Source organism: Asparagus officinalis, chromosome 5 (assembly GCF_001876935.1).
Source record: "Asparagus officinalis chromosome 5, Aspof.V1, whole genome shotgun sequence".
In the NCBI taxonomy this organism is placed as follows: Eukaryota; Viridiplantae; Streptophyta; class Magnoliopsida; order Asparagales; family Asparagaceae; genus Asparagus; species Asparagus officinalis.
This window is the reverse complement of record NC_033798.1, coordinates 35,153,222-35,169,026: the sequence shown is the minus strand read 5'-3', so window position 1 is coordinate 35,169,026 and position 15,805 is coordinate 35,153,222. Positions and strand designations below refer to the sequence as shown.

General features: G+C 38.8%; 1 protein-coding gene across 1 annotated transcript; it reads left to right on the top strand.

Annotated features, from left to right (window-relative positions):
• On the top strand, positions 4,897 to 5,499 carry LOC109841706. Its single transcript, XM_020410653.1, has one exon. The coding sequence runs from the start codon at positions 4,897 to 4,899 to the stop codon at positions 5,497 to 5,499; it is 603 nt and encodes a 200-aa protein (XP_020266242.1).

Here is a 15,805-nt window from a genome sequence, read left to right as displayed (position 1 = left end):
CTGGCGATCGACCGCAAAAGTCTCTGATGGATTCACGGTCGACCGTCACGGTCGACCGTGAGCCATAAAAATACAGACTATAGAAAATAACTGCTGGCGATTGACCGTAGCGGTCGACCGCAAACTGATATATGTCAGGTGATAGGTTTTGGGCTTATTTTGAAATTGCATTAAAAATATTAAATCAATTCCAAAAAAAATAAAACTTTGGGGTAAGTTTCTAAATGATGAAATAAACATGTTTGAAAAGGAATTTTTGGAAAATCAATTTTCGTTTGAGAAAACTCCCTGTTTTTGAAAAGTGTTCAAAAAACCTGTATTTTCGTGAACATGAAAATTGAGATATGACTTGTAAATACGTATATATATATCATGTTTATATTATTTATTTCTAAATGATGAAATAAACATGTTTGAAAAGGAATTTTTGAAAAATCAATTTTTGTTTGTGAAAACTCCCTATTTTTAAAAAGTGTTCAGAAAACCTGTATTTTCGTGAACATAAAAATTGAGATATGATTTGTTAAAACGTATATATGTAACATGCATATATTATATATGTATAAATAAGTGTGAATGAGCTGTAAACATGAAATAAAAACTATTATAACAAAGTTTGATGAAAAATCGTTTATATGATAGAAAACGTCAAAATTGTGTTAAGTGTACATATATTGAGCTTACATATAAACATACGATATATGTAGGCAAACTAAACTTATACCTAGGTGAATGCACACACATGAACTTGAATCTTAAACGCTTGATTGTCGTGTGTTGAATTACCTATAAGGAGAAAAACAAAACAACAAAAACTAGAGAATAGATTACCGATAAATTGTTTGACAAATCATCATCAAAACTATAGGGCCAACAGAGTTGTTTTTGGATTTGAGCGCAATTGGTGGATAAGATTTGGATACGGCCATTGGTTCACCTCAGATGGAGATGTTTAATATGTTTCAGTTTGGCGCCTTTGGGAGAGCTATCAGTCGGAGAGTTGATGATATTGGAGGAGGGTTGCGAACTTTTCTATTAGATTGAGGGCCTTTGGAGGCCGTTGGGTGAACTACGTGAGGCTTGATTCCTTGGGCAAGAGAACGTATGCAGTCTTTATGATGCAGCCGATTTGATGAGTTGATACCGACATTTGGAGAGTGTTTGCATTCTCATTTGAGTTCTTGACTTGTTGTGGATTGAGTCTGTTATCGTGAATTGTTTCACTTCGTACTGGACGCAACAAGTAAGACATTTGGTTTGGTTGGTGTCGGCTCAGTTTTGAAAAACTTTACCGAGGTGGATAATTGTGAACACAGAAGTCTTGTGGGGGCCACACCCATCCCTTCACGCGGTTTTCGTTGGGGGCCAAATTTGTTCACGCGGTTTTCATTGCATGGGGGCCACATACGTGTGTTGTTCACTCGTTTTTTTTCATTGGGGGCCACATCGAGAATTTGCTCTCGGCTATAAATAGGAACATGCTTTGTTCATAGGGTTTTGTGTAAGGTTGGGTAGCTGCAAAGAGGGGAGAACGCAGTAGAAAACACAGCCGACTTTGAGAGAGGAGTTTTGTGCTGATTTTGAGAGGGATCAAGCATCCTTTTGAGAGAGATATTTGTAAGAGATTGGAGAGTTAGTTTGAGGGTTTAATTTGTGTGATTGTAAACCCATTTGTATTCTCTTTCTCTAATAGTAGATCTCCCCCCTTTTTGCCCCGTGGACGTAGGCAATTTGCCGAACCACGTTAAAATTGATTGTTCGTGCTGTGATTTGTAATAGCTTATTTAGGTTCCCTCGACAAGTCAGTCCTAGAATTGATGAGAGGAAGAGCTGATATCCCACTTTGTTGAGATATTTTGCTTTTGTTTCTTGTTTCTTTTGTAAAACAATGATTTAGTTGAGATCTGCTCTATTGTCGAGCACCGGAGGTGCTGCCGAAATTTTTGCTGCGCCCAACAATGCCCTGTTGTGGGCTGTCATGGTTCTGGACTAACAACTGGGAAAAAAGAAGAGATGTTATAAGTAGAATCACACGCCTTTAGTAAATGGGGTTGGATTAAAGAAACCTGATGGTCTTTTACTAAAAAAAAGTATAAATGAGTGAAAAATGGTTTTCTCTACAAATAATTTCTTATGATAATACAAGAACATGCTTTTGAACTCTCTTGTTATTCTCCTTTGTTAGCTCACCATATAAAAGGCTCGAGCACAGCGCATAAGCTGAAAATACACAATTTTAGTATGTGCAATTCTGAAATATCATTAACGAAAATTTCATTTCTAGAAAAGACGTCAAAATGCAAATATGAACATATAAGGAGTTTGTTGGGTAAGTTTCACAAAATCACTGAATCTCTAGAGGGTTGCAAAAAATACCATGAACTCTAAAAGTTCTCCTAAACTTGCCACACTTTGCTAATATCACTCAGGGTTAGATTGGTGTTACTTGGTTTTTTTTTTTAAGAAAACAAGGGATATATCCTGTCATTATATTAAAGCCAAAAAATAATTATAGAAAAGAGGATACTAGATGTATCCAAGATTGGAAATTAGAAAAAGTAGTTTCTCAAAACAAGTGATATATAACTTTCTTCTTTCAAACATCCATGAAGGTGAAGAGAGGACCTTGCCGTCATTCACCGTTGACATAGATATAAGAAAGAACTAAAGCCAGCCATATATATTGTAACGAGAAACTAAATTTTCTAAGACCCAATACAACAAAAGAATAACTACATACTGTGTTTATATACCAAAAACAAAATATAATCAACCCTCTTTTCTTGCAGACATCATCAAGTTCTTCTTGCAATTGGTTTTTCCGCCAACTTAGCTGATAACTTATGAGCAGCAGATCCACTTCCGAAGTCTGTCCATTCATATAGACAATATATAGCTGAGTTTGTAATATCCTTGATAGAGAAGTTTATATGATCAAAGATATACTTATTTCTAGCTGTCCATAAACTCCAACAGACAAAAGAAAAAAACTTCGCCATGAATGTCTATAAAGATGCTTTTGATTCTCTAAAATTATAAAAAGTTCCTCCAAAGAATTCGGCCAAATGAAAGGTAAGCTGTAATTCATGAAATGTTGCCATATTTGCTTAGTAATCAAACATGAGAAAAAGATATGTTCCCTTGTCTCAGATTCCATTCCACAAAAGGAACAAGTAATGTCCCCATTCCACCCTTTTGATTGTAGAATATTTTTTGTATGAAGTCTGTTACTAGTGAGAAGACAAACAAAAATACGAACTTTAGAAGGAGCCAAAGGATTCCAAATAAGTTTATATATAGGGTTAATCACTCCTCTCCAGCTTAGAAAACTATAAAAAGATTGAACAGTGAAAACTCTATCAGAGGTAAGAGACCAAGTTGGAGAGTCTAGGCTATTAAGAACATGATAATCCTTGAGAAGATCCATGAGATAGGTTTTGTTGACTTGACTTGCCTGTGAGATACTTCTCCTCATCAACAATTGCCATTGCCACATATTAAAACGAAAAAGACATTGGCTCCTGACACATACATTGGTGAAGAGAGCTAATTTGTATGAATCAGGAAAAACACTTGCTAGACTATTGGCACAAGCTCATTTATCCTCCCAAAATCTAATGTTTTCTCCTGAGCCTAGCACCCATAAGATATTGTGAAAAAAAGCATCCTTAATAGATATAACAACATTCCAGAAAGAGGTCTTACTCGGTTTGATATTGCTGAAACTTATGATGAGTTGTTTATATAAAAATGATGACCTTTTACGAAAAGATATTATAGCCATTTTGACTAGACCTTTTTAACTCCGTTTGTCGAACTTTTTAAAGGTCAGACGATTTTTGTGAAACTTTAAATTCACTTGTTTTTAGGACCTTTTAAACTCCGTTTGTGAATTTCCCCCTCTTGGAAAATTCAGAAAAGCAGTGTAATATCTAGAGTAAATTTCAAGAAACTAACATTATTCTTTTTGTGAAATTTCTGAAGCTTGCATTGAGTATTTTAATTTTAACTTCTATTATAAACATTTTGCAGTTAATTGTCGTATATCATCCCTGCTAATTTAAGTGATCAAATGGCTTCTACCTCATTATTTTGTTTTTGGATAAAGTTGTATCTAAAATCAGAAAAATAGAGCCTATTGCGCTAGTTGTTTTTCTATAGTGATGGACAAATTAGTGTTTTGAAACTATCAAGAGGAATTAATTTTGAATCCAAAATCATGGAACTAAGTATGAATCAGTTCACTTGTGTCTAATGTAGCCATTGATCATGGTTGTAACATAAAAAAATGACACGTATCACTGTATGTGTCTTATAGTTAGTCCTATGGATTTTAAATAAAAAATGCTCTGTATATTTAATATTTGTGAGTTTCGTGTAAGCTGTAAACTTCGTGATATTAAAAATAGCTATAAATTATTTCTTAAAATTTATTTAGAAATTTACGATTATTCTTCGGGGAAAAACACCAAATAAAAGCAAACTCACTTCTTGAATATTTAAACCCAAAGTAAGAGCATCTCCAACAACAGCTTCCCCAAAAATTTCTCCAAAATGGGGAGGCAAAAGTCATATTCTCCAAATTATTTTTTTTCCAACTCCGACAGCTTCCCCATTTTGAAGAATCCTGCATTTATTACAATAATAAAAATATTCTACATCTTTGACTGATAAATAATAAATTATTTTTTATTTGAAACTTTGAAATAACGGCTAGTTTCCAACAGCTAGTTTCTAACGACTAATTTACAACGACTAGTTGACTTCTATTTTTTATCTATATATATAAGAACAAATCTCATCACTTTTATTATCTCATTCGCACATTCCTTGCTTCCTCATCTTTTTCTCACTTTGAAAATATATTTTATGGCTCGTCGTTCGTTGGCTAGTCTCATGGATGACGACGACAATATTGACGACGAATATGAAGAATTGTTACTTGCTCAAATAGAAGAAAAAGGTTGTGCCAACCAGAGTTCAAGAGGAGGTCATCATGGTTCTATTATGGGTCACCGTATTGTTAATCGTGATCTAATTGAGGGTCATGAAAGACTTTGTCATGACTACTTTACCAATCCTCAAAAAAATAGGGCTCGTCTCTTTCGAAGGAGATTCAGAATGAAGCAAGCTCTTTTCATGCGCATTCATGATGTCGTCGTCGCGTATGATACTTATTTTGTTCAAAAGAGGAATGTTGCTGGGCGTCTTGGCTTATCATCACTTCAAAAGGTAACAGTTGCTTTTCGACAACTTGCATATGGTATTCTAGCCGATTATGTTGATGAGTATGTGCAGATTGGGGAAAGCACCGCTATTAAAAGTCTAAAAAAGTTTGTCATAACAGTTGTTGAAGTGTTTGGTGTTGAGTACTTAAGGACGCCAAATAGTGATGACCTTAAGAGATTACTTGCAATAGGTGAACGACGCAGCTTTCCTGGGATGCTTGGAAGCATTGATTGTATGCATTGGACATGGAAGAATTGCCCTACTGCTTGACATGGTATGTTTACTGGCCACATTCATGAACCCACTATTATTTTAGAAGCTGTAGCTTCATATGATTTGTGGATATGATATGTTTTCTTTGGATTACCTGGGTCTCTCAATGACATCAATGTGTTAGAGCGGTCTTATATTTTTAGTGGATTGGATAAAGGTAGTGGCCCTCATATTATATAAAGTCAATGGGATGCCATATGACATAGGATATTATCTTGCTGATGGTATATATCCATCATGGGCAACATTAGTGAAGACTATTCCAGCTCCATAAGGAAATAAGCATCGACATTTTGCTAAAGAGCAAAAAGGGGCAAGGAAAGATGTGGAGCGCGCATTCCCAGTACTTCAATCGCGTCTTATGATTGTCCGAAACCCGGCAAGACTTTGGGATAAGGATAACCTAAAACATATTATGATGGCATGCATAATTATGCGTAATATGATTGTTGAAGACTAGCGTGATGAACATGAGCGTATTCGTAGACTAAGGAAGATACATGACATCAAAAAAGAATATGATCATGTTGATGAAATTCCACACATATCACTTTTGCTTGAGCGTATACCAATAGTAATGGAGTATATCGCAAATCGTCATCGAGTTAGAGATAAACAAATGCATACTCAACTCCAAGAAGATCTTGTCGAGCACTTATGGAAAAAACATGGAGCCAATTAGTGATTTGCTTTCTTATATAAATCAATATTATGTTGTTTCAACTTCATTATAATGTCGTTAAATTTATGAAGAATAAAATTTATATATCATAAGGCTTATCATACCAATTTCATTGAGTAGTAGTATTGTTTGGTGGAAAAATTGTAGTAAATAAAATAAAAGAAATTTGATTTGTATTCTCTCGATCTCAATTACAATTTGGATTTTGGATTATAAAAGAGAGGAGAATTGATCTGAATTCTCCCCTTTGTTTAAATCTGTGTTCTTCACGGTAGCGATGAGATGTCTCCCTCGAATGCTTGCATCGAGTTTGCTTCTCGTTGACGATCCGAACGTCTTGTTTCACTAGAACAATTGGAGAACTCTTCACGAGTTTTATGACTCAGAACAAGTGCAAAACTTTATCAAAAGAGTTGTTTGAACCGAATAATTGGTTAATACGCCAAGTATATGAATTCTTTGTTGCTAAAGAATGCCTTCCAAGCCCCAACCCTTGATCTTGACTTTTGGAAGTTCGATCTCCAAAACTCTAGCCGAAAGAATCCTCCTCAGATCATAAAAAATCCGACCCCTTCACTCTATGGAGTTTGTTAGGATTTATAGAGAGATTAGGGGTGTAACTTCCCCCTTAATCCGCTCTTAAATAGGGGTTTAGTCGCCCTATTAATTGGGTGTAATAACCCACTCGAACCACTCCCCAAATCATGAGTGAAAAACAATTTTGGGAACTGTTTGGATCATGTTTGAATGAGTACAAGCCATGATTTACGTTCTGGGCATGAACCTGTGTTCAAATGCATGCTTTTGGATGATGTGTCAGTGTCTGAGTTTGAGCTGCGTCCGCGATTGAATCGGTACCACATTTGTGCTGCATTCAGAGGCTAAAAACACTGCGTTTATGATGTGTTTGAGTTGTGTTGGTAGATGAAGATGTGGTGATTGGGTTGCTTTGACTCTAGAACATAATCACTTGTATTTCAACTTTGGGATGCATGGATGAATTCTGCACCTCGATTTGAAGAAATTATTGACTTGTAATCTCTTCTTAATCTACATGAGAATCCTCCAATTGTAGCCTTCCTTTGTTAACATGAAAGTCGTCTGATTGTAACCTTCTTAGCCAAAACTATTGGTTAATATTTGATAGGGGTCAACTATCTATTGTGATTTTTAGACAGCTTACAGAACCCCCTCCAAATTTTTCGAAAGTTCGCGATTGACTGGGATGAATTTTTTGAATACTATGGATCCCGAGATATTGTTGCTTGATCATTCACTCTGTCTGATTCGAAGACATCACGAACCTAGTTGTCAGAACGTAGTGATTCAACTTTCTTAAACCAAATAAGGTAAACTTAGTCAAACAATCTAAAGCCCATTGTGGTGAAGATGATAATGATCTTTTCTAGATCCTTAAGATACTTCACTCCATCTGCGATGAGGTGTATTCTTTGGGTTTCGTACGGGCCCTTGAGATACTCCACTCAATCTGCGATGAGGTGTATTCTTCGGATTTTGTTTGGATACTTGAGATACTCCACTCAATCTGCAATGAGATGTATTCAGTTTTCCAAAAAATTCATGTAGGAATTAATGAACACTCCATGCGTGGTTGCAGGCGTAATAACGAAGCTTATTGTAGAAACACCCACTGCAAACTTGTCAACGAGGTCTTCTTCAATGAAGTTAAACACCTTTTGGCTGAAGACAGATCCATCGTCATGGTCGAGAAGGATTTTATCCAAGTTTGGCAAGAGGACCACCTCATAGGAATCCACTTTGTCTCCTTTCTTGATCATCTCAACTAGGGTGATGATTTCAATAACATCGTCATTACTCTTAGTTGGAATGTTAAGCTATTCGAAAGGGTGAGTTGCACGAACGGCTGAGTCCGAGCACCAAAACGCATGGCTAAATCATGCGTTTGATTTATCAGAATGTGAGGTTGTGTTTTGGAGATTGAAACCACTTACTTGAAAATACGAAAATCACGTTTTGGGTGAGATTTTCTTTTACCTAGAATCTCACATTGATTTGACTGCTACAATAGTATATAAACAAACTGCTAGGATCAAATCAAAAGTCATTCGACTTTTCTCTTCTTACTCTCTTGTTGAGCACTTAACAGGGTTCCTGTTCATCTTCTCCGACGCTTCAATCGAAGGAAAAATTCATTCTTAAATCTTTCGTCGACCGTTTTCTATTTCCTTCATCGCAATTAGGTTGACTCCCAAGAAGAAAATTGCTTCCAAATCAAAGATCGCCCAAGCTCAGGGTGCTCCTTTGATTAAAACCTCCGGGGATGTTCAAATCGCCACGCCGTCGTCTCTGGTTTCTTCGATCAACGGTAAGTTTGGGCAATCATAAATTGTTTTGACTGATTCCTTATCCTTAATCTTTGATTGGTAGTTTCATTCCACCATTGGAACACATAGATAATTCTCAGTGTTTCTCGGTTTAGAACGCATGGTTAACTCCATCGTTCATGATGTTTCAACGTAGGCTCGGACCCTACGTTTCGGATTTTAGATGTGGGTTTGAACCCTGTGTTGGGAATCCTGAACGTAGGTCCAGTCTCTGTGTTTGAAATTCTGTATGCGGGTATGGACCCTGTGTTTAGAATTTTAGACGCGGGTCCGGACCCTGTGTTCAAAACCCTTTTGTTAGACTGGCTGATTACCTTTTCCATTTGCAGTGTGCTACTCCAATGAGCCTCTTTCTGTCAACCATTACTTCGGTCATGCGGGAGGTGTGGAGAAAAACACAATTTTCAGCTTTCGCTTAGAATATCCGATATTCCAGGACACCAACAAAGAACGAGCGAAAATCATCACTCAGGCTTTCCCGAAAACTCTCAGATCTTTGGTTACAGACGTTAAGTTTGAGACGGTAGAACGTAAGATTTTAAAGAATCCGTCTTTCCTTTTTAGGGACTTTGTCAAAATGGACCCCAAACGAATGTTTAAGGGAAACTACAAATAGTTGAGAGCCATCAATAATCATCGCCTCTTTTTCCCTAACTTAGAGTGAATGTGGCCGATTTCCTATTATCAATGCGCTTCTGTCCCACGGTCCATGAATTGGGAACTCGTCCAAGATCAAGGAGGTGTTGCTACTGGGCACATCACCCCTCGTGGTACTCATCCGGCTGGCTTTAACCACTTTGTAGCTTTGAAACCGGGTTTATTCAAAAAGGAGCATCCTGTAGGTGAACCTGCTAAGCTAGCAGAGGTCTTTATTAGAAAGTTTATCTCTGTCAAAGGAGAATTCCCTGCTCAAGATTTTAGGGCTCCAACATGGGTACATTCAAGTGAAACCGATTAGTGGGCTCGGATGATAAACTTTGTCTTAGAGGAGCTGGAAGAACCTTTGAGGACTTTGGAGTTGAGGACTCCAATACTAGCTACTCGGTATGGAATTTCTCCAAATTATAGCGGACTTTTTGCTATGCTAGAATTTTACAATCCTCACACCGGTACCTTTTTCATTCTCCAAATTATAGCGGACTTTTTGCTATGCTAGAATTTTACAATCCTCACACCGGTACCTTTTTCACACCTGCTGGTGAATTAGGCTTTGCTCTTCATGAGATGTTTGAGATCTCTGGATTGTCTTTTGGAGAATTACTCTATGAGGAATTTGTTCCCGGGAATAGAGAATTAGAGATTCTGAAGCATGGTGCCCCGAAAATCTATAACACTTAGTGGGAATTAATGTGCCATTTCTAGATATGTGCACAAACTACCGGGAAGAGAGCCGGTGGTGTGAAACAAGGGCAATTGGCAGAGTACCTTTTCTAAAATTTGTGGGACAAAGATGCAGAAGTGACTCGTTTAGCTGTCAGTACTTTGGAGGAAATCAACGAGCACATCAATGATGCCACCTCTCACTATACTTTCAAGGTAGAGGAAGACGTCTTCCCAGCTTTCACCACATTTGAAAGCTTCCATTATCAGGCAGAAATCCCAATCTCCGACGCAACCTTGTTTGCAGTTTTCCTTACCTTTGGTTGAAGCGTTGCGTAGTACCCACTAGGCCGGTAGATGCTATCATAGTAGATGTATTGTATCCATCTGTTCTTCTGGCTTATGGACGACCCCTGAATCTCCTTTCGGCCATAGTATGTTGCTTGCAGAGTGGCCTACGAGAGCTAGCCTCTGAATTTGTTGCTGTTAAGAAATTAGAATCAGATGGGAAAACTATTATTCAGACTCCAACTCCTCGGGTGCTAATGCCATATATCTACTTGGTATCCTGGTTCGTATTACATTGCCCTTCAATAATGTTAATGCCTATTTTGAATGATACCTCGGTCCCTCTCGTTCAACAATTGGAGACCGCTCGATTGGTTGGTTGGTAACAGGTTAAATTCCGCGAGATATTTAGGCGGGATTATAATTATGAAATTACTTGCAAATTCCCTATTTTCAAGGGTGGTGCATATGGAGAGATCCATCAAGACACTCCGGGACGTAACTCTTTTACTACACTTAGTAGAGGTGCCTTCTGGGGGCTTATAAATATTCGCCCGGGCTATCTTATTTTCTGGCAAGGGAGGAAATGCTTCATTGAACCATATCAGCCTTATCGCTTTTCTCGGCAATTCGGCTATGATCAAATTTATGTCAAAAATCCAAACCCCACCCTTGCATACACAGGTAATGTGTATGAAGGAGCAAGAGCTTGGTATTATTTTGTAGAGGGCTGTACTGGGGCACATTCTAGTTGCCACATAAAATGCCCAACGTTCACACCTCTTTAAGCTTTTGTACCTGGTATTAGGCTTCTTCTCGAATTTCAGCCTATAATTTGAATACTTCCTGCCTGAAAGCCATTCGAAAATGGTATGAGCAAAGTGCCAAAAAGTCCTGTGCGAGAGGGGTTAATGAATACTTATCATATGAAGAGGTGATTACTGAAGATGATAGGATACAATCACCAGAGGGGTTCCAAGAAGATATTAGGATGCCCGATGCTCATGAAGTGGAACCTTCAAGAGTTAAGACTCGGAGTAAAAGCGCTACTGGAAAAAGAGAACTTGACTCAACTGAAGAAGCTAAGTATGATAAGCGGGCTCGACGAAAACTAACACTCGAGCCTCCTACATCTAAGTTTATGTCAGATGCTCGTAAAGCATGGCATGCAGAAGAGGAAGAGCGAGAGTCTATTGCTATGGAGCTCTAGCCTCACCCTGGTCTCCCCACAGTTGGTACTGCTTTAGGAGACCTAGTTTCTTCCGCACGTTTACTGAATGAGGAAGAGGGTGCAGACAAATCATTTGCGGGAGATGCAGAATCTGTCCTTGAAGACGCACCTCACGACGCTGCTCCTACTGCTTCTCACGTTAAAGAGACGGACCTTTTGTCAAGAACTCCACAGTGGTCGCCCAAAAAGATTTAGGAGCAGATGAGTCTCCTTCTGCTTCTATGTTGTACCTCCTGTACAAGACACACAACCCAGCCCCACAACCGGAGTCATGTCTAAACCTACCATTGCTGAGAATCCATCAGCCTTTCCGTCTATAGATGAAGAAGAGTCTACTAATTATGAACCCTCCTCTCATAGTGATGATGCAAACGATGCGGATGATGGTGGTGATCAAGGTGAAGATAATGAAGATAATGATAACTCGGGTGATAACAGTGGTGATCTTAGTGAATGGGATATCCCGCCACCATCTTCTTCTGATAAGGCGTTAGCCTACGTTCCTCTACCTCTCACTGGTAAGTATCGTTTGTTCCAAATTACGACTCATTTTCTTTCTGTATTTAAATTATTTTCTCGTGCAGATCCTATGACACTTGAGGCAACCACTGTTGTTTCTTCTCTAATGCAACAACTTGTACCACCAACATCTCATGTATTAGAGCAGCCTTGCTTAGAGCTTTCGATGGCAACCCTTCCGCCGACGACTTTATTAACGATTTCTTTAGCCCCGACGGAAGTTGTAGACGTGCCGAGATCATCCAGGATAACAGAATTTACAGCTCTCCAATTGAGTTCATCTCAATTGGATGTCGACATCCCTTCTCAGGCCACTATGCCGAAGTCACTGTTTATGTCAGGAACAGGTTCTGTTGTAGAATTCATTATAACTGTTTATCGATTACAATGAATGCAAAAGAGTAAGCTTCGTACTTTGTAAAACTACTCTTTACAACAAAAATCAAATTACAAGCTCCTTAGAAACAAACGCAGGATCGTTGTTTGGATCGCTGCTTGTGTGGGATCTTTGCCTGTGCCGGGGGTGCGTTAGCCCGTGGACCACCGATTCACAGATTCTGATTGAATCATGAAGGTTTTGGGGATTCTTCCTTCATTTATCGAAGTAAGAATTTAAAGCGAATATCTTATCGATGTAAGTTGTTCACTCTTCTAAAGATCAAGTCAGATCTTAGATCTCTAGGAATCGCCAAAAGCTTCTTGAGAATGTTTGTGAAGAAAGAAGACTCTTTCTCTTGTTCTAATTCACCAAAAGCTCAAGTCTCTATGCCCCAATCTGCCCTCTGTAATCTGCCCCCTGTCAATGATGGCCCTAGGGGGGTATTTATAGCCTCCTTGGATGATAACTGATAAAAATAACCGATCAATAACTGCCCCTTTAGGCACGGCAGTTGCTATTGTCGTTGCCAAAGGGCGTGGCAGTCGACACTATCGCGGCCAAAGGGCGCGGCAGTCGACACTGTCGCGGCCAAAGGGATAGTTACAGCCACGTCCGCACGATCTTGCAACTGCTCTTCCACAACTTTTAACCAATTTTTACGTGGTTTAACCACTTGTCCACGTCAGCACACGTCTCCTTTTTATCATGGCACCACGTGGACATCGTACAACTGTTTTAGAACTACGCAGCAACTTCTCCATGGCTTGCGCGACACCAACTACTGCCGTGCCTATGCGCGGCAGCAAACACTGTCGCGCCTATGCGCGGCAGCAAACACTGCCGCGCCCACACGCTGCAGTTTGCATTGTTCTATGAATTCACATTGTTTTGTGTTGATTCACAGATCCTTTTGCTTCCTTTGGGCTTGTATGATCTCCCATATCTTAGATACTGGTGTTTATCATCTTCTCTTTGTCTTTGAACAGTATTTGGATATCTATGAGTATTTTTAGACGCCTACAGATACCCCCTCCAAAGTATCTCAGACTCATTCTTTTATAGAGGAGTCTGGGACACTTTGGATAAGATAGGTCTTACTTGCAATCCCTTTAGTACTTAGTTGAGGAGATCATGTAGATGGACCTGTAAACGACTTCAACTCTTAACTTCTTCATCTTTTAGTCTACTCAGTGCTTTGTAGAATAGCTAAAATTCTTCCGGTGCTGCGTTTATCGCTTGACCATTGTCGAAATCTTGAACTGAAACTGATGTTTTGATTTGTGAATTAGCTCTTATCGTTGAATTGATGTCGAACTAATTGTCTTCATTGGGAATTCATATCTGGATCGCAATTGAATCCCCTGAGATCATCCATTGAACTTCTTTTTTTAGCCTTATTTTGGCGAAAATCATTAACGCGTTGACAGGCGTTAACACAGTTTATTCTCGTGCATTTACTGGAGTCTACACAGTTTAATCTCTTAAGACGTTGGAGCATGGCGGTCTTGAGTGTCGAGACTGCAGGACTAATTATTCAGGTCGGTTCATCTGCAGGTATAGATTTTATCCTGAGTTTGTTGGATACTCAAGTCACGAGACCAACTAATGAAGCTGGTGCGTCAGTGATTATCGTATTTATAGGATTTTTGAACTAATGAAGCTGGTGCGTCAGTGATTATCGTATTTATAGGATTTTTGGCAAACCCTCAGCCATCAATGGGTTTGATGAGCCTTTACCCATCAATGGGTTTGATGAGCCTTTACCGACTACCGTTTGAATCGGGCTAGCATGCAGATTGTTTAAGTCCATTCTTTATGTAACGTTGTACTAAAAGAATAAACTCTCTTAGACTTGGTGCTATGATGTTGAATACATAGGCTTTGTCGTTAATACGGAAACGTACCACCCGTCGACGTGTGATAGACGTAAATTTATCTTTAATAAGGGATTGAGATAACGTCCCCCACGTATAAAATGTGGATTTGAAAATGTTGATGGGTTACGTCTTTTTGGTAAAAAGATGAACCCGATACTGGAGAGGAAGAATTTTATATTCTATCTCCTAGTCTCCTTTTTGTTGGTAGAGATGAACCCGATGATAGAGAGGAAGAATTTTATATTCTATCTCATCGGATAGGAATAATTTTATACTCCATCTCCTGGTCTCTTGTTTGTTGGTAGAGATGAACCCAGAATCAGAAATTAAGAATTTTATATTCTATCTCCTGATGCAAAAGAAACTCAAAGTGGGATCCCCATTTAGATAATCCTGACTGTCATAAGGTTTTATTATTCAATTCAAAAGTAGACCTCTCGTTCTTAAAATGAATCGAAAGGGGATTTTGGTTGTGGTCTTAACTGTAGTAAGGTTTGACCAAGTGGGAGTTTTGAGACGATCCTAACTGTAGGAAGGTTTGATCGCTCGATTTGTGGACTTCTCGTTCCTTGGAGGAATCGAGAGAGAATTTTGGCTTTGGTCTTAATTATAGGAAAGTTTGACCAAATGGGGGTTTGAGACGATCGTAACTGTTTAAAGGTTTGATCGTTCGATTTGTGGACCTCTCGTTCATGAAAGGAATCGAGAGGGGATTTTGGCTTTGGTCCTAACTGTTTAAAGGTTTGACCAAACGGGGACTTGAGACGATTCTAACTGTTTAAAGGTTTGATCGTTCAATTTGTGGACCTCTCGTTCATGAAAGGAATCGAGAGGGGATTTTGGCTTTGGTCCTAACTGTTTAAAGGTTTGACCAAATGGGAGTTTAGAGATGATCCTAACTGTAGGAAGGTTTGACCGCTCGATTTGTGGACTTCTCGTTCATTGAAGGAATCGAGAAGGGATTTTGGTTTTGGTCCTAACTGTTTAAAGGTTTGACCAAATGGGGGTTTGAGATGATCCTAACTGTTTAAATGTTTGATCGTTCCATTTGTGAACCTCTCGTTCATGAAAGGAATCGAGAGGGGATTTTGGCTTTGGTCCTAACTGTTTAAAGGTTTGACCAAATAAGAATTTGAGACGATCCTAACTATTTAAAGGTTTGATCGTTCAATTTGTGGACCTCTCGTTCATGAAAGGAATCGAGAGGGGATTTTGGCTTTGGTCCTAACTGTTTAAATGTTTGACCAAATAGGGACTTGAGACGATCCTAACTGTTTAAAGGTTTGATCGTTCAATTTGTGGACCTCTCGTTCATGAAAGGAATCAAGAGGGGATTTTGGCTTTGGTTCTAACTGTTTAAAGGTTTGACCAAATGAGGACTTGAGACGATCCTTACTGTTTAAATGTTTGATCGTTCAATTTGTGGACCTCTCGTTCATGAAAGGAATCGAGAGGGGATTTTGGCTTTGGTCCTAAATGTTTAAAGGTTTGACCAAAAGGGAATTTGAGACGATCCTAACTGTTTAAAGGTTTGATCGTTCAATTTGTGGACCTCTCGTTCAGTGAAGGAATCGAGAGGGGATTTTGGTTTTGGTCCTAACTGTTTAAATGTTTGACCAGATTGATCCAACGAAGTGATCG

Coding starts and splice junctions, on each gene's coding strand:
- LOC109841706 (XM_020410653.1), top strand. CDS start 4,897: ATGGATGACGACGACAATATTGACGACGAATATGAAGAATTGTTACTT.